At 45.2% G+C, this 19,748-nt stretch overlaps 1 protein-coding gene across 2 annotated transcripts in view; it reads left to right on the top strand.

The window, feature by feature from the left end:
- Positions 1 to 19,748, top strand: part of ttll11 (tubulin tyrosine ligase like11) — a 125,663-nt gene that overhangs the window by 7,924 nt on the left and 97,991 nt on the right. For both annotated transcript variants that reach the window (XM_004916627.4, XM_031891618.1), the window contains exons 2-3: positions 6,389 to 6,488; positions 10,461 to 10,594. In XM_004916627.4, coding sequence (XP_004916684.3) covers positions 6,389 to 6,488; positions 10,461 to 10,594 — 234 coding nt within the window. The remainder of the gene's footprint in view (positions 1 to 6,388; positions 6,489 to 10,460; positions 10,595 to 19,748) is intronic.

The raw sequence follows: 19,748 nt of genomic DNA, 5'->3' as shown, positions 1-19,748 counted from the left end.
GGTGCCATAGTGTTTCCCTTAGACAGTACAGTATGGGGGTACAGCTTATTGTGTGCCCAGAACATTCCCTCTCTGTATATTTGTATTTATACATATGGGAGGGAGGTGCCATAGTGTTTCCCTTAGACAGTACAGTATGGGGGTACAGCTTATTGTGTGCCCAGAACATTCCTTCTCTGTATATTTGTATTTATACATATGGGAGGGAGGTGCCATAGTGTTTCCCTTAGACAGTACAGTATGGGGGTACAGCTTATTGTGTGCCCAGAACATTCCTTCTCTGTATATTTGTATTTATACATATGGGAGGGAGGTGCCATAGTGTTTCCCTTAGACAGTACAGTATGGGGGTACAGCTTATTGTGTGCCCAGAACATTCCTTCTCTGTATATTTGTATTTATACATATGGGAGGGAGGTGCCATAGTGTTTCCCTTAGACAGTACAGTATGGGGGTACAGCTTATTGTGTGCCCAGAACATTCCTTCTCTGTATATTTGTATTTATACATATGGGAGGGAGGTGCCATAGTGTTTCCCTTAGACAGTACAGTATGGGGGTACAGCTTATTGTGTGCCCAGAACATTCCTTCTCTGTATATTTGTATTTATACATATGGGAGGGAGGTGCCATAGTGTTTCCCTTAGACAGTAAAGTATGGGGGTACAGCTTATTGTGTGCCCAGAACATTCCTTCTCTGTATATCTGTATTTATACATATGGGAGGGAGGTGCCATAGTGTTTCCCTTAGACAGTACAGTATGGGGGTACAGCTTATTGTGTGCCCAGAACATTCCTTCTCTGTATATTTGTATTTATACATATGGGTAGGGGGTGCCATAGTGTTTCCCTTAGACAGTACAGTATGGGGGTACAGCTTATTGTGTGCCCAGAACATTCCTTCTCTGTATATTTGTATTTATACATATGGGAGGGAGGTGCCATAGTGTTTCCCTTAGACAGTAAAGTATGGGGGTACAGCTTATTGTGTGCCCAGAACATTCCTTCTCTGTATATTTGTATTTATACATATGGGTAGGAGGTGCCATAGTGTTTCCCTTAGACAGTACAGTATGGGGGTACAGCTTATTGTGTGCCCAGAACATTCCTTCTCTGTATATTTGTATTTATACATATGGGAGGGAGGTGCCATAGTGTTTCCCTTAGACAGTACAGTATGGGGGTACAGCTTATTGTGTGCCCAGAACATTCCTTCTCTGTATATTTGTATTTATACATATGGGAGGGAGGTGCCATAGTGTTTCCCTTAGACAGTACAGTATGGGGGGTACAGCTTATTGTGTGCCCAGAACATTCCTTCTCTGTATATTTGTATTTATACATATGGGTAGGGGGTGCCATAGTGTTTCCCTTAGACAGTACAGTATGGGGGTACAGCTTATTGTGTGCCCAGAACATAGAGGAGGGAGTACTGTTGCTTGAATCACACAGACAACACCCCCTGCAGACATGTTATTGTTAATAAAGCCAGGCTGGGAAGGCAGAGTTTCCTGTATTGTTCATAGCCAGTTCCAGCCTTTCCTGAGTGTGAGGGCATTACTATAGAAATATAGGGCTTTTCTATGTAAACAGTCAAAGAATTCACCTCCAGACCCAGAAAAAGGAGCCAATTAACCTCCGACAGAATATTTCTCCCACTGGTGTCACAGTACATTAATTATTGCTGCCTTTTAGTAGCGCCTGAGTGACAGATGAAATGTTTGGTTGTGGACCCCTTATCCGGAAACCCATTATTCAGAAAGCTCCGAATTACGGAAAGCCTGTCTCCCATAGACTCCCTTTGTAATCAAATAATTCAGATTTTTAAAACTGATTCCCTTTTCTCTGTAATAATAAAACAGTACCTGTACTTGATCCCAACTAAGATATAATTACCCCTTATTGGGGCAGAACAGCCCTATTGGGTTTATTTAATGGTTAAATGATTCCCTTTTCTCTGTAATAATAAAACAGTACCTGTACTTGATCCCAACTAAGATATAATTACCCCTTATTGGGGGCAGAACAGCCCTATTGGGTTTATTTAATGGTTAAATGATTCCCTTTTCTCTGTAATAATAAAACAGTACCTGTACTTGATCCCAACTAAGATATAATTACCCCTTATTGGGGCAGAACAGCCCTATTGGGTTTATTTAATGGTTAAATGATTCCCTTTTCTCTGTAATAATAAAACAGTACCTGTACTTGATCCCAACTAAGATATAATTACCCCTTATTGGGGGCAGAACAGCCCTATTGGGTTTATTTAATGGTTAAATGATTCCCTTTTCTCTGTAATAATAAAACAGTACCTGTACTTGATCCCAACTAAGATATAATTACCCCTTATTGGGGGCAGAACAGCCCTATTGGGTTTATTTAATGGTTAAATGATTCCCTTTTCTCTGTAATAATAAAACAGTACCTGTACTTGATCCCAACTAAGATATAATTACCCCTTATTGGGGGCAGAACAGCCCTATTGGGTTTATTTAATGGTTAAATGATTCCCTTTTCTCTGTAATAATAAAACAGTACCTGTACTTGATCCCAACTAAGATATAATTACCCCTTATTGGTGCAGAACAGCCCTATTGGGTTTATTTAATGGTTAAATGATTCCCTTTTCTCAGTAATAATAAAACAGTACCTGTACTTGATCCCAACTAAGATATAAATACCCCTTATTGGGGGCAGAACAGCCCTATTGGGTTTATTTAATGGTTAAATGATTCCCTTTTCTCTGTAATAATAAAACAGTACCTGTACTTGATCCCAACTAAGATATAATTACCCCTTATTAGGGCAAAATGTCTCCCAAAGTGACTTTAGCTTTCCTTGCCCTTTAAGAATGCTCTTTGCATAAGTATTCAATCCCTGTGCTGTGGAAGCTGGCCGTTTACTGTTGCCAAACTCTGTGAAAAATGAAATACTTGCCAGGGCTTCTGGATAAAAAAAAACAAAAAGTCAACGAGGCCATGATTGCGATTCTCAAGGGCAAGACTGATAAAGGACTAAAGAGCGCCGCAAATGTTTGTATGTCCCAGTTGGCACTATTGGTTCCGTTATCTGGAAGTTGAAGCCACCCCAGACGCTGTGTAGAAAAGGTTGCCTTTCAAAACAGGAGGGACTTCAGACAAAAGTCGCAAATGGGCCACCAATCAGCCAAGACTGGAGGAAAGACTCATGAGTCAGTCACAGCAAGAGATCTGCATTGCATAGGCCTGTATGGGAGGTTGGCACAAAAGAAACCATTATTAATAGTACCAGGTGACGTTTGCCAACATAATTAGGAAATTATTGACCTTCTGATATGTTTCTTCTATAGACTAAAGAAATATTACAGACTCACCTTGCAGCTGTAGCACTGCCCAAGCTCCCACACTCTTAGGCTGATGGACCACAAGCTTCCCTGTTGCCTCTCATATCCTTCCAGAGTCATAATCCCTTTGCAAGGAGTTTGATATCAGTGATGGCATGACCAGTTTGGAAATAGGAAACATGTTTAATGGCAGGAGGAGGTACCATAAAAACCAGAGCTGTAAGTATATACTTACTCCATAGCCCAGAGCTGTAAGTATATACTTACTCCATAGCCCAGAGCTGTAAGTATATACTTACTCCATAGCCCAGAGCTGTAAGTATATACTTACTCCATAGCCCAGAGCTGTAAGTATATACTTACTCCATAGCCCAGAGCTGTAAGTATATACTTACTCCATAGCCCAGAGCTGTAAGTATATACTTACTCCATAGCCCAGAGCTGTGGAGTCGGAAGAAATTTTGATTATATGGAGTCGGAGGTACCATAAACTTAGGAGTCGGAGTCAAAGGATTTATATACCTACTCCATAGCCCTGAGCTGTGGAGTCAGAAGAAATTTTGGGTACCAGGAGTCGAAGATACCATAAACTGAGGAGTCGGAGTCAAAGGATTTATATACTTACTCCATAGCCCTGAGCTGTGGACTCAGAAGACATTTTGAGTATATAGAGTCGAAGATACCATAAACTGAGGAGTCGGAGTCAAAGGATTTATATACTTACTCCATAGCCCAGAGCTGTGGAGTCAGAAGACATTTTGAGTATATGGAGTCGAAGATACCATAAACTGAGGAGTTGGATTCAAAGGATTTATATACCTACTCCATAGCCCAGAGCTGTGGAGTCAGAAGACATTTTGAGTATATAGAGTCGAAGATACCATAAACTGAGGAGTCGGAGTCGGATTCAAAGGATTTATATACTTACTCCATAGCCCAGAGCTGTGGAGTCAGAAGACATTTTGAGTATATAGAGTCGAAGATACCATAAACTGAGGAGTCGGAGTCGGATTCAAAGGATTTATATACTTACTCCATAGCCCAGAGCTGTGGAGTCAGAAGACATTTTGAGTATATAGAGTCGAAGATACCATAAACTGAGGAGTCGGAGTTGGAGTCAAATGGATTCATATACTTACTCTATAGCCCAGAGCTGTGGAGTCGGAAGACATTTTGAGTATATGGAGTCGGAGGTACCATAAACTGAGGAGTCGGAGTCAAAGGATTTATATACCTACTCCATAGCCCCGAGCTGTGGAGTCAGAAGAAATTTTGGGTACCAGGAGTCGGAGGTACTATAAACTGAGGAGTTGGAGTCAAAGGATTTATATACTTACTCCATAGCCCAGAGCTGTGGAGTCAGAAGACATTTTGAGTATATGGAGTCGGAGGTACCATAAACTGAGGAGTTGGAGTCGGAGTCAAAGGATTTATATACTTACTCCATAGCCCAGAGCTGGGGAGTCAGAAGAAATTTGGAGAATATGGAGTCAGAGGTACTATTAACTGAGGCGTCGGAGTCAAATAATTTATGTACTTATTCCATAACCTAGAGCTGTGGAGTCGGAAGAAATTTTGGGTACCTGGAGGATTTATGTACCTACTCCATAACCCAGAACTTGGAGTTGGAGCACTTGGCTACCCTTCTAACTACCCTCAGCCTCACATTACTAGAGTGAGCTATTATAGGATCTGATCCCATACTAGCTATTCCCACCTGAGGCTCTCCAGAACTAACCACCCCCGCCAGAAAGTGGGATCCAAAGAGATAGATGTCTCCCGTTGACACCCCTGGCCAATAAGGATCTACTAGGGAATACCTTATCCTAGATAAACAGCCCCCCCCTCCTAACTCTGTACATGTCCAGCTTATTACTGGGGTAAATCTTTAGGGGAATTAAGGACAGTAGACCTTTAAGGTGTCCTTATCACTATAATTAGCAATTAAGATATTCCTATGATCCCACTAATGCTAGCCTATGCAGAAGCCACCGCACAACCTTTCATCTCCTTTATTTTTAATCAGTCCGATCAATACACTATAAATATCATCAGTCTGATTTTTACGGAGCCTTTCAGTACCATTCCAGTGATGAAATGCGCAGCCCGGGCCATCGATTCCGGCATGAACTACGGCTCCGGCTCTCAGAATTACAAATCGCTGCAGAGTCAACAAACGAATGAGGTCAGCGAAAGGCCTCACCGTGTCCCGATGCTCTTGGCCAAAACAGACCTTGATGGATGGAAGAAAAGCCGGGGGAATGGGTTCTGTTACAACTTTTATCAGAAAGTTCTGAACAAACTTTTAATTGGGCAGCAGGGTGGCTCAGTGGTTAGAACTGCAGCACTGGGTTCGTTTCCAGGCAGGGCATCAGTATGGTTTGTATACCCTGTTTATAAGCTATGTTTAGCCTTCTTCCCCTACACTGAAAGGGGTACAGACAAGATCAGACTGTGGGGGGGGGTGGTGCAGGGCCCAACAGGGCTGCCGTCCCCGGGGGTCCTTGCCTTTGGCAATGGGGTGGGAGGTCTGCGGCCCAGGGGAGCACCGGCTGGGGACGGGTTTGGGTTTGCAAGGCCCACCGGGTTTTTTCTTGGTGCCCTGCTAGCCCAGTCTCAGTCTTCATTCTACAAAATTAGCCATGGTGACCTGGGGAAGACTGGGTGAGGGTGGGGTGCATGACCCTATTTCCATATTAGTGCTAAGAATATAAAGATATAGTAACATAGTAAGTTAGGTTGAAAAAAGACATACGTCCATCGCGTTCAACCATAATGCCTATATATAACCTGCCTAACTGCTAGTTGATCCAGAGGAAGAGGAAAAACCCCATCTGAAGCCTAAAAACCCCATTTGAAGCATTAAAACCCCCATCTGAAGCCTAAAACCCCCATTTGAAACCTAAAAACCCCATCTGAAGCCGTGAAGCCCCATCTGAAACCCCATCTGAAGCCCCATCTGAAGCCCCATCTGAAGCCCCATCTGAAGCCCCATCTGAAGCCCCATCTGAAACCCCATCTGAAGCCATAATGTGCCCATAACATTCTTTTTTTTATCTTCTAGTTTCCCATGGGTCGTCGCCTACCCTGTGACATTTATTGGCATGGAGTATCCTTCCACGAGAGCGACAACCTCTCCTCTGGGAGAGTCAACAAATTCCCAGGTAATTTGGGTTGGGAATATTATTTCAATTCTGTAATAAATCCAGGTAACTTCACCTGCCTTACAGTGGACACACACTGAGTTAGCAGCTTATTGGCCTTCTCCTGCTTAACCAATATCTGCCCATAAATCGGCCACATCGGGCAGATTTGAAAATCCCGTTGGGCAAGGACCACATTGGTGCATTGATGCTCCCTAGACCCCTATTGAGTTCCAATTGTTGGCCTGGGAGCCAAAAGATGGGACCATCCCATTTTAGCCCAGCGTGGTAATGGCCAAATCAGGTAAGGAACTGCATAAACCTATCATTTTTCTATCACCACTATCATTGGAAATATATAGCTGGGTACCTGTGATAGTTACAACTCATTTGCCCAAGGGAACAGCAGCAATAATAATCCAATGACATGGAGATTTTCGATCTTTCCAAGATTGTTCCAACCCTCCACTGACATTCAGGGCTCAATCATCAGATATGGAGGTAGAAACAATAGGATTTCCGATTCAGCCCTGAAGGCAGATTTTGCTCAGGCGCCTTCAATGGTGCCCGATCAAAATCTTTTAACCCGCCCGATCAGCAGCCTCCTGCGATATCGGTTGCCTCGCCGAGTTGCCATACACGCACCGAATATCGTACGAAACGAGGTTTTGTATGATATTATCGGTGCGTGTATGGCCAGCTTAAGTCTTTTGCTTTCTGAGTGATCAGAAAGCAAAAGAAGAAGGAGCTTCACGCTAGACAAGGAAGTCAGTAAAAGAGCTGCAGTTCAGCTGCTTGTAATAGAGAAGCAGAATAAATCCGGATACAGGGAGGAAGGTATGTTATTCTGGGGGCTATACAGGGTAATTTTAGAGATATTTTTTTAAATAAAGGTTTACTTATTCTTTAAGGCCAACCACATAACCTCTTTTCTTACCGCTGATCTGCCGAATCAAGGCCTGGCCAAGTTGCCAGCTACTTTGTAAGCTCCCCTATTTATTCTTCTAACACCTTCCAGGATTTATGTAGTTGAATCCATCTTGTGCTGAAAGCCCATCCGCACAGGATAAATTTAGAGAAAATTTAGAGAACTAAATCAGAGCGCGCTTGATAAAAAGGCCAATGCAGCCGATTGCGCTAGCGATTCGCACAAAGATTGCTCATCATCCCGTCGCAGCAAAGTTGAGTGCTTCAAATGAAGATTGCTTTGCCACAACACACACTTCTATACAACATCTCAAAGGCCATCAAGGTGAAGAAATGTTTTCTTTCCTAAAGATCCGTCTCGCGGAATGTTCCAGCGCATTTCCGAAACCACTCAGAATCCCAGGCTGCCAGAGGCTATTTCTTCTAACAGCAGGGGTACAGTAATGCCTCGTCGCGCCGGGTCTGACAGTTATCAGCAGAGAAATTCATAGCAAATGAAATGTACCCAGGACCTATGAACATTATTCAAAACCACTTGCTGCCTCTTTATAGTGCAAATCAATAACTTTTGCCTCCTTACACCTGAATCTTTCATAGGTGGCGAAGGCAGAGAGCATGCTGGGTCGGCAGTGGCCCATGAGGCCCAGGGTACAGTCCTGCATTGGGTTGGGTACATGGCGTCTGTGCAAAGTGGTCTGGTTTTGGGCGGAAAGTCCAGAGTGATGTCACTCCCAGCCCACAATGACATCACTTCTGGTTTTGTGGGGCACAGGGTTGAAAGGTAAGTTAGCCCATTGCGGGTAGAGTCAGGTTGCAAGTCTGGGAAGGGGGCATAACAGGGTTGCGGGTCCGGGTCTGCCGACTGGACCCGTGCAGGTCTCTAGGCCTGGGCCCAATCCGACCCTGTTAACAACTGGGCCTTTCGCTTATAAAACCAGATATGTGGCACATACGCTCGCGGTGGAGGTGTGTATATCGGGAGGGGGGTCCTACAGATTGTGAGGGGGGCACTTCAGGCTGTTGCCCCAGGCCAATGCTGGTCGTTTTCCTTACAATAAATAAGTTCAAGTAGCTCATTGTGCATGACTTCTATATTGATTGCCTCAGCCAGAAACCATGTGATGGGTGCCGGCACCCAGTCCCTAGTACGGCTCCCTTGCACGTGGGCAGGGTCAGACTGGGGGGTAAAGCCCCAGGGGCCCTACAGGTGCCTCCCCCCACCGCAGGGCCCCCCACCTGACGTCCTCCCCTGAGCGCGTCTGGGCCGCTGGGGCCCACCGGGATTTTTCCCAGTGTCCCGGTGGCCCAGTCCGACCCTGCAAGTGGGTGGCCCAGCCTAGGGTCACAGGAAGGCAACATCCAGCCCTGAGGTTGTGAATGGAATATTTGCCACTTGCCCAAGGCATGACATTCTCGAGAAGCCTTTGCCCTGTTCCAGCAAGTACCCACAGGCGTTTGGTCCAGGCGAGCAGCTTGACCCACAGTGCAGACAATTAAAAGATAATTGCCCCAGGCGGGGGCCAGATTGTGCGGCCATGAAGAAGATCTACGGCAGCGGGGAGAAATGAGTGCCAATAAATGCGCCATTGTCATCTCACCGAGAGCTTTTGTGGAGCAGATGACATTTAGAATATGCTTGCGCTCCCTGACACGCCGAGAGTGATATTCTGTATTGCTGCCTGGGCACTTTTTGCTGAGAAATTTGGGTTTTTACTGCCTGTCAAGCACAGATTATCTTCTCAGAACTTTGGCGAACAAAAGCAAGTCGCAGTTAGTTTGGGCAGGCCTAGTGCATCATCCACTGCTCAGATTCTCTGCTGGGCATGATGGCTGTCAGCACTCAAACTATCTCGTTCCATAGTCACCCATACATGAGTTCATTAATTATTATAAGCATTCATGGCTTCCTTTAGTTTTGGAGTTTAGTATGAAGTAGTAATATCAAACCCTATAGCCTGTTGGCTGTTGTTGTACTACAAGTCGTAATGCCTTTTAGCCTCACTGAAGGGACACAGGTTGGTCAACATTGATATAAAGTGTTACAGTTGCCTTATTGCCCTACTGTGCTCTGTTGCCCTACTGTCCCTACCTTGCATTTCTCTCTCCATCTTTTCCTACTGTCTCCATCTTGTCCTACTGTCCCCGTCTTGTCCTACTGTCTCCATCTTGCTCTACTGTGACCATCTTGCCCTACTGTCTCAATCTTGCCCTACTGTCTCCAAAAAGTCCCACTGTCTCCATCTTGCCCTACTGTCTCCATCTTGCTCTACTGTGACCATCTTGCCCTACTGTCCCCACCTTGTCCTACTGTCTCCATCTTGCCCTACTGTCTCCATCTTGCTCTACTGTGACCATCTTGCCCTACTGTCCCCACCTTGTCCTACTGTCCCCATCTTGCCCTACTGTCTCCATCTTGCCCTACTGTCTCCATCTTGCCCTACTGTCTCCATCTTGCCCTACTGTCCCCATCTTGTCCTACTGTCTCCATCTTGTCCTACTGTCTCCATCTTGCCCTACTGTCCCCATCTTGCCCTACTGTCCCCATCTTGCCCTACTGTCTCCATCTTGTCCTACTGTCCCTATCTTGTCCTACTGTCTCCATCTTGCCCTACTGTCTCCATCTTGCCCTACTGTCTCCATCTTGCCCTACTGTCTCCATCTTGTCCTACAGTCTCCATCTTGTCTTACTGTCCCCATCTTGTCCTACAGTCTCCATCTTGCTTTATTGTTTCCATCTTGTCCCATTGTCTCCATTTTCTCCTACTGTCTCCATCTTGCCCTACTGTGTCCATCTTGTCTTACTGTCTCCATCTTGCCCTACTGTTTCTATCTTGCATTTCTCTTTCCATCTTGTCCTGCTGTCCCTATAATGTCCAACTGTCTCCATCTTGCCCTACTGTCTTTATAATGTCCAACTGTCTCCATCTTGCCCTACTGTCTCTATAATGTCCAACTGTCTCCACCTTGCCCTACTGTCTCTATAATGTCCAACTGTCTCCACCTTGCCCTACTGTCTCCATGTTGACCTACTGTCTTCATCTTATTGTTAAAATGTATTTATTTCAGGGATGGCTGAGATGGTGCGTAAAATCAACCTGAGCCGAGCCGTTAGGACCATGCAGGAACTGTTCCCAGAAGAATACAACTTTTACCCGCAGTCTTGGATCCTTCCGGAAGAGTATCACCTCTTTGTTGCACAAGTGAGTGGCCCTTTTAGTGTTCTCTACAAACTGCTCTGCTAAGCTAAGGCTAAATAGTGTGGTGCTTCTGGCCATATACATATTCATCAACACTAAGAAACCGTATACAATAATAATGTATTGGGGGGGGGACTTGCACTGTGCTTTCAAAATAATAAGCTTATGGGACAAGGAACATGCCACAGCTTCATTGTTGCTTTTATTTATGCTGTTACTCAGTGACCTATAGATGGCGCTGCATCACACGACATGCTTTTATAGAGTGAGAAACCACTGGTTCATAGGAAGGAAAACTTCAGTTTTTATGTAATACCCTAAAGGCTAACACTCGCTAGGTTTTAAAGCACCGCCAGGGCAGGTATTGATAAGGTACCAACTACAGACAGATTTCTCCCTTATCAGGGCTCATCGGTGCAGTGTAGGGTTTTCTAATAATTCCAATACATTCATATACTAGACAGAGTTATTTGTATATACTGTATAACTGCTATTAAAAGTAATGATTGCCATTCCTTTTCTATTCTCTGCCCTGGGGGGGGGGGGCTCTGGCATTTGAAACAATGTTACACAGGGCAGCAGATTGAACTAGTATGTTATAGAATGACTTATTCTAAGCAACTTTTACCTTGGTCTTTATTATTTATTTGTTTTTGAATTATTTGCCTTCTTCTTCCAACTCTTTGCCGTTTTTAGATGGAGGTGGAGATTAGTCGCCTGCGATAAATCTCTGCAGCCGCGGGCGACTAATCTCTCCGAAATGCCTTTCCACCAGCAACAAAGCCGAAGTGATGCAGAAGCCTTTCCATTGGTGATTTCCTTGTTGGCAGTGGAAAGGCATTTTGGAGAGATTAGTCGTTCGTGGCAGCAGAGATTTATTGCGGGCGACTAATCTTTCTGTGGGATATTATCCTTAAGCTGGCCATTCACGCACCAATAGATTGTACGAAACGAGGTTACGAGGTTTTGTACGATGGATTGATGAGGTGACAGTATTGCAAAGGCCTTGGATATCGGGCGGGACAGAAACATTTTGATTGGACACCGTTGAAGGCATGCGAACAAAAGCAAGCATTTAGGGACGAATCCGATAGGAGTAAGAATTCCTATTGTTTCTATCTCGATTCAGCCCTGAGCTTTAGTGGAGGGTCACAGGAAAGATCACAATTGTAATGTGTATGGCTACCCTTAGGGTGAAGACACATGGAGCTACTAGTAGCAGCTACTTGTCGTGGATACAAAAAAAGACAATGCTGGTCATTCTCAATTCTCAGTATTGTCTATGGCTGGAGTTTAGTAGCCTTTAAAAAGTAGCTGCTACTAGTAGCCCAGTGTGTCTTTACCCTTAAGGTCCCCATACACGGGCTGATTCTAGCTGCTGATATGGGTCCCTTAGACAGATTCGGCAGCTAATCGGCCTGTGTATGGGCACTACCGACGGGTATCTGACCTGAAATTGGCCAGATCTCGATCGGGCAGGTTAAAAAATCTAGTCGGATCGGGGACCGCATCGGCTCGTTGATGCGGCCCCCGGACCGACTTTGCTTATACCCGTCGTTATAATTCGATCGTTTGGCCCCAGTGGATATCGGTAGAAGATACACTCGCTTGGCGACCTCGCCAAGCAAGCAGATCTGAAGGTGTATGGGCACCTTTAAGGTGGCCACACACGTGGGGATTTGGGATCTTTCAGTCGCACGAAAGATCGTTCAATCAGCCACTAACCGTTCAGGGCTGAAATGGCAGATAAGGAGGTAGAAACAATAGGATTTCTACCTCCTTCTGCCGATTCAGCCCTGATGGCAGATTTTGCTCAGGGGCCTTCTACGGCGCCCGATCAAAATCTTTAAACCTGGCCGATCGGCGAGTCGATATCAGCAGCTTCCTGCGATACCGGTCGACTTGCCGACTTGCCATACATGCACCAAATATAGTACGAAATGATGTTTCGTACGATATTATCGGTGCGTGTATGGCCATCTTTAGACTCCTTATATAATAAAGTCTTCCTCATCTGTAAACCCGAGACACATGGAGGAAAGGTGACGACTTTTATATTATCTCTAAACAAAGTGTGCTGATTACAGGGGGAGTGGAGGGAAAAGGGAGTAAAGATAAATGCTTTCATTTTCAAATTTCATTGGTTCTTCAGGGGATTGTGGGTGGAACAGAAGTTCTATCATCAGCTGACAGTCACAATTATACCTTTTATATAATGAATTCCTCCTTATCTATAAAGCTGAGACATTGAAGAACTGGAGAAAGGGTGTCGCATTACTGTTGCTCAGCTATTAACCATTGCAAGTGATAGTGCCAGAAGTCCTGAGATACAGCGCTGCAATAACCCCACGAACTGTAGATGGCGCTGCAGACAAAGTAAACGCTGACAATTTTGCAGAGTTCTCATTGAAAGATTAGAACCATCACCTACACCTGCAGGGGGTAACACTGGCAATAGGTTTTACCCTTCACTTTAGGTGCAGTTGCCCCTGCGTCCCAGCGTCTTTACCTCTCGGTGGCTGCGCTCTCTGTAGGCCTTAAGGTCAGGCTTTCATTCCTTTTTATTTATTCCTTTTCCCTTCTGTTTAGTAACTTTTTATCTAATTGCCACTCCATAGCAATGGCAGCCCCGGAACGCGAAAATGGCAGTAATTACTGTTCCCTCCATTCCTTTATTATGTACATTTGTAATACTGTAATTACATATTATTATTTTCCTTAACTAATTGTAATTATTGCTATTGAGCGCCGTAATTACTGTTTTCCCTCTTTTTTTTTTTTTTGTTAAAAGAAATAAATTGATTTGTCTGTCACGGTTGTTTGCATTTGGAAAATAATCTGATTTGCAGATGTCGAAAGGAAGGCGGCGAAGTTCCAACGAATGTTTCTGGTGCAGATAATGAGGGTAGTGTAGGGCTGTGTATCCGGGTGCTGTGATTGGGCTGGAGATACTAAAATGTTTTTTTCAGTAACTGGTGGGCCCCCCCTTTGGGCCACAATCACGGCAACCAGGGTCGGACTGGGCCGCCAGGACACTGGGAAAAATCCTGGTTGGCCCCCCGCAGCCCAGACCTGACCCTTGCCGGCACTCCCGGACTGCTCATACCCTGACGCGTTAAATTTACGCGCTCGGGGAAGGGTGGGGGTGGGTGGGGGGAGGCACGGGCACCTACAGGGCCTCTGGGGCGGGAGTCCCGGTGTGCCCTTCACCCCCCAGTCCAACGAAACCTTTCCGGCAGTGCTCTCATTCCTGCACATTGGATCGACTTGGCCATTACAAAACATTCATCTTCTTCTGCTAACCATTCTTTGGTAGATAGACATGTGTGTAGCCATGGCCCGTCAAAACCACCTGGCCAGTATCTGATTGGCCTAGCCGGTAAATCCCCAGCTAGGACCGGCCCCAGTATTACAAATTTACCAGCAATGTACTTACCGGGAAATTTGTAATGCCCTATAAATCTCTCCCTTCCCTCTCTGCTGCCAATCGCCCTTAATAACTATGGCACCCCTCTTCTCTGCCTTTTGCCCTGCCCAGTCCACCCATTTCTCTGTACCTTTACCTGCCCCCCCCATTTGCCCACCCCTACGTCATAGCCCTGTACCCAAATTATATCAGGTCCCGTCCCCCAACCCAAAGGCCAGTGTTAGGCACACAAAAAGGTGGCAACCCTAGTTGGCAGCTTATTAGCCTGTGTAAGGTGTGCTCTTGATGGTGGCCAAACTGAAGGCTAGATATCTATCAGGCAGGTTAGAAAAGCCCATTGGGTGAAGAATGGCATGTGTGTTGATTGGGTCCTCTGCCAGTGGGTCTCTATAGGCCAGGGTTCGGCAAACTTCGGCCAGCTGGCCTTTTTAATCTGGACCGCTGACATGGGCCCCTTAAAAGAAATATGAGCTCTGATTGGTTGCGCCCCGTGCTTGCGCGTGACGTCAGAAGTCGGAGGATGCCGCAGGGACCTGGGGGAAAGGGGGGGGGGGGTGATGGAGGATGCTGGAAAGGACGCTGGGGGGGAGGATACTGGTGGGGAGGATGCTGGGGGGAGGATGCTGAGAAGGACGCCTGGGGGGAGCTGGGGAATGGAGCTGGAGGATGCTGGGGGGGAGCTGCAGGAAGCTGGGGAGTGGAGCTGGAGGATGTTGGGGAGGTCCCTTAGACCCATTCAGCAGCTAAGTGTATGGGCACTACCGACGGGCCTGCCCGCCCAATATCTGGCCTGAAATTGGGTAGATATCGATTGGGCAGGTTAAAAAATGTAGTCGGATCGGGGACCGCATTGGCTGGTTGATGACCGACTTTGCCAATACCCATCGTTATAATGCTATTGTTTGGCCTGGATTCTCCCAATATCGCCCTCCCGTAGGTGTGAATATCGGGAGAACATCCAATCACTTGGCGACCTCGCCAATCCTAACGATCTTAACGTGTATGGCCACCTTTAGGCTCTGTACAATGGTAGAGGTAGGGTGGCCACCTACTTGGCCTACATCTGGCTCGGTTCCCATGGGTTTGCACCAAACACGTACTATACAGTAAACTCGACAGCCATCTCCATAGCTCTGTATTCTGAAATAAGAGCTGAATTTGCCATTTAGTGGGGTCTCGTTTGTGCAACCTGGTCAGGGTCGGACTGGGCCGCCGGGACACCGGCAAAATACCCCCCGACCCTATTGCTGCTTCCTCTGACCTCCGATGTCCTCCCCTGACGTGTTTCACATATGCGTTCAGGGGAGGACGTCGGACAAGGGCCCCTGTGAGGGGGGGGGGTTAGGGGTGCATGGGGGGGACGTGGCCGGCGGAGGCACCTTGGGGGTGCCCCAGGGGTCCTGCACCACCCAGTCCGACCCTGATCCCAGTAGCTGTTCGCTTAGATACTCCTGTTTGTACCAGCGGGGTCACTGACCCTAGCAACCAGAAAGAAGCTTAATATAGAAAAAAAACCAAGAAAAAATAAAGCTTTTGCCTTATGAAAGAGGAGGAGTTTTAACTGTTGGCATACTGCTGGGAGTGTTAGTTCCACAGCAGCCCGGTTGCGGGTCCTTTGCTTCGGAGCGTGACTCGCTAAATAAACTGTTTGTCCTAATCTGCCGCAGAATAAATGTGTAATTACGCGGATAGATACCACAGCTGGTGCTGAGCCGGGGAAATGGCAGTTTGTCGGGAGCAGCTGCTTTCTGTAGCCAATAACATTACACGCCTGCTTCTCGCTGCCCATTGGTCGTGACTTTAGCGCTGATTATTATGGGGTTGTCCTGTAATTCTTCCTACATGAAAACATAAAAAACTTTTACAAAGTTGAATCTTTACCAGTGTTTAACTGAATTCCACTATTGCCACTGACTGTTACGCCATTCAGAAGTTGTATAGTTTTAATATTCAAGGGTAAGTATAGCCATTTATTGGGCCTTTCTTTTAATTTCCATTTAATAAATGAGTTCACATGACTAGCATACACAAAACAATATGGCACCTCCCTCCCATATGTATAAATACAAATATACAGAGAAGGAATGTTCTGGGCACACAATAAGCTGTACCCCCCATACTGTACTGTCTAAGGGAAACACTATGGCACCCCCTACCCATATGTATAAATACAAATATACAGAGAAGGAATGTTCTGGGCACACAATAAGCTATACCCCCATACTGTACTGTCTAAGGGAAACACTATGGCACCTCCCTCCCATATGTATAAATACAAATATACAGAGAAGGAATGTTCTGGGCACACAATAAGCTGTACCCCCATACTGTACTGTCTAAGGGAAACACTATGGCACCTCCCTCCCATATGTATAAATACAAATATACAGAGAAGGAATGTTCTGGGCACACAATAAGTTGTACCCCCATACTGTACTGTCTAAGGGAAACACTATGGCACCTCCTACCCATATGTATAAATACAAATATACAGAGAAGGAATGTTCTGGGCACACAATAAGCTGTACCCCCATACTGTACTGTCTAAGGGAAACACTATGGCACCTCCCTCCCATATGTATAAATACAAATATACAGAGAAGGAATGTTCTGGGCACACAATAAGCTGTACCCCCATACTGTACTGTCTAAGGGAAACACTATGGCACCTCCCTCCCATATGTATAAATACAAATATACAGAGAAGGAATGTTCTGGGCACACAATAAGCTGTACCCCCATACTGTACTGTCTAAGGGAAACACTATGGCACCTCCCTCCCATATGTATAAATACAAATATACAGAGAAGGAATGTTCTGGGCTCACAATAAGCTGTACCCTCATACTGTACTGTCTAAGGGAAACACTATGGCACCTCCCTCCCATATGTATAAATACAAATATACAGAGAAGGAATGTTCTGGGCACACAATAAGCTGTACCCCCATACTGTACTGTCTAAGGGAAACACTATAGCACCTCCTACCCATATGTATAAATACAAATATACAGAGAAGGAATGTTCTGGGCACACAATTAGTTGTACCCCCATACTGTACTGTCTAAGGGAAACACTATGGCACCTCCCTCCCATATGTATAAATACAAATATACAGAGAAGGAATGTTCTGGGCACACAAGCTGTACCCCCAAACTATACTGTCTAAGGGAAACACTATGGCACCTCCTACCCATATGTATAAATACAAATATACAGAGAAGGAATGTTCTGGGCACACAAGCTGTACCCCCAAACTATACTGTCTAAGGGAAACACTATGGCACCTCCTACCCATATGTATAAATACAAATATACAGAGAAGGAATGTTCTGGGCACACAATAAGCTGTACCCCCATAATGTACTGTCTAAGGGAAACACTATGGCACCTCCTACCCATACGTATAAATACAAATATACAGAGAAGGAATGTTCTGGGCACACAATAAGCTGTACCCCCATACTGTACTGTCTAAGGGAAACACTATGGCACCTCCCTCCCATATGTATAAATAAAAAAAAAACAGAGAAGGAATGTTCTGGGCACACAATAAGCTGTACCCCCATACTGTACTGTCTAAGGGAAACACTATGGCACCCCCTACCCATATGTATAAATACAAATATACAGAGAAGGAATGCTCTGGGCACACAATAAGCTGTACCCCCATACTGTACTGTCTAAGGGAAACACTATGGCACCTCCTACCCATATGTATAAATACAAATATACAGAGAAGGAATGTTCTGGGCACACAATAAGCTGTACCCCCATACTGTACTGTCTAAGGGAAACACTATGGCACCTCCCTCCCATATGTATAAATAAAAAAAACCCAGAGAAGGAATGTTCTGGGCACACAATAAGCTGTACCCCCATACTGTACTGTCTAAGGGAAACACTATGGCACCCCCTACCCATATGTATAAATACAAATATACAGAGAAGGAATGTTCTGGGCACACAATAAGCTGTACCCCCATACTGTACTGTCTAAGGGAAACACTATGGCACCTCCTACCCATATGTATAAATACAAATATACAGAGAGGGAATGTTCTGGGCACACAATAAGCTGTACCCCCATACTGTACTGTCTAAGGGAAACACTATGGCACCTCCTACCCATATGTATAAATACAAATATACAGAGAAGGAATGTTCTGGGCACACAATAAGCTGTACCCCCATAATGTACTGTCTAAGGGAAACACTATGGCACCTCCTACCCATACGTATAAATACAAATATACAGAGAAGGAATGTTCTGGGCACACAATAAGCTGTACCCCCATACTGTACTGTCTAAGGGAAACACTATGGCACCTCCCTCCCATATGTATAAATAAAAAAAAACAGAGAAGGAATGTTCTGGGCACACAATAAGCTGTACCCCCATACTGTACTGTCTAAGGGAAACACTATGGCACCCCCTACCCATATGTATAAATACAAATATACAGAGAAGGAATGCTCTGGGCACACAATAAGCTGTACCCCCATACTGTACTGTCTAAGGGAAACACTATGGCACCTCCTACCCATATGTATAAATACAAATATACAGAGAAGGAATGTTCTGGGCACACAATAAGCTGTACCCCCATACTGTACTGTCTAAGGGAAACACTATGGCACCTCCCTCCCATATGTATAAATAAAAAAACCCAGAGAAGGAATGTTCTGGGCACACAATAAGCTGTACCCCCATACTGTACTGTCTAAGGGAAACACTATGGCACCCCCTACCCATATGTATAAATACAAATATACAGAGAAGGAATGTTCTGGGCACACAATAAGCTGTACCCCCATACTGTACTGTCTAAGGGAAACACTATGGCACCTCCTACCCATATGTATAAATACAAATATACAGAGAGGGAATGTTCTGGGCACACAATAAGCTGTACCCCCATACTGTACTGTCTAAGGGAAACACTATGGCACCCCCTACCCATATGTATAAATACAAATATACAGAGAAGGAATGTTCTGGGCACACAATAAGCTGTACCCCCATACTGTACTGTCTAAGGGAAACACTATGGCACCTCCCTCCCATATGTATAAATACAAATATACAGAGAAGGAATGTTCTGGGCACACAATAAGCTGTACCCCCATACTGTACTGTCTAAGGGAAACACTATGGCACCTCCCTCCCATATGTATAAATACAAATATACAGAGAAGGAATGTTCTGGGCACACAATAAGCTGTACCCCCATACTGTACTGTCTAAGGGAAACACTATGGCACCTCCCTCCCATATGTATAAATACAAATATACAGAGAAGGAATGTTCTGGGCACACAATAAGCTGTACCCCCATACTGTACTGTCTAAGGGAAACACTATGGCACCTCCCTCCCATATGTATAAATACAAATATACAGAGAAGGAATGTTCTGGGCACACAATAAGCTGTACCCCCATACTGTACTGTCTAAGGGAAACACTATGGCACTCCCTCCCATGTAAACAATTAAGGATGTTGGCAAACTACCCCATACCTAGGGAACTATGCATCCCCATATTAAATACAAATATACAGAGAAGGAATGTTCTGGGCACACAATAAGCTGTACCCCCATACTGTACTGTCTAAGGGAAACACTATGGCACCTCCTACCCATATGTATAAACACAAATATACAGAGAAGGAATGTTCTGGGCACACAATAAGCTGTACCCCTCATACTGTACTGTCTAAGGGAAACAATA

This window comes from Xenopus tropicalis, chromosome 8, assembly GCF_000004195.4.
Source record: "Xenopus tropicalis strain Nigerian chromosome 8, UCB_Xtro_10.0, whole genome shotgun sequence".
NCBI classification, from domain to species: domain Eukaryota; kingdom Metazoa; phylum Chordata; class Amphibia; order Anura; family Pipidae; genus Xenopus; species Xenopus tropicalis.
Note: the sequence above shows the minus strand (reverse complement) of the source record. Positions and strands in the feature narration are given on the sequence as shown.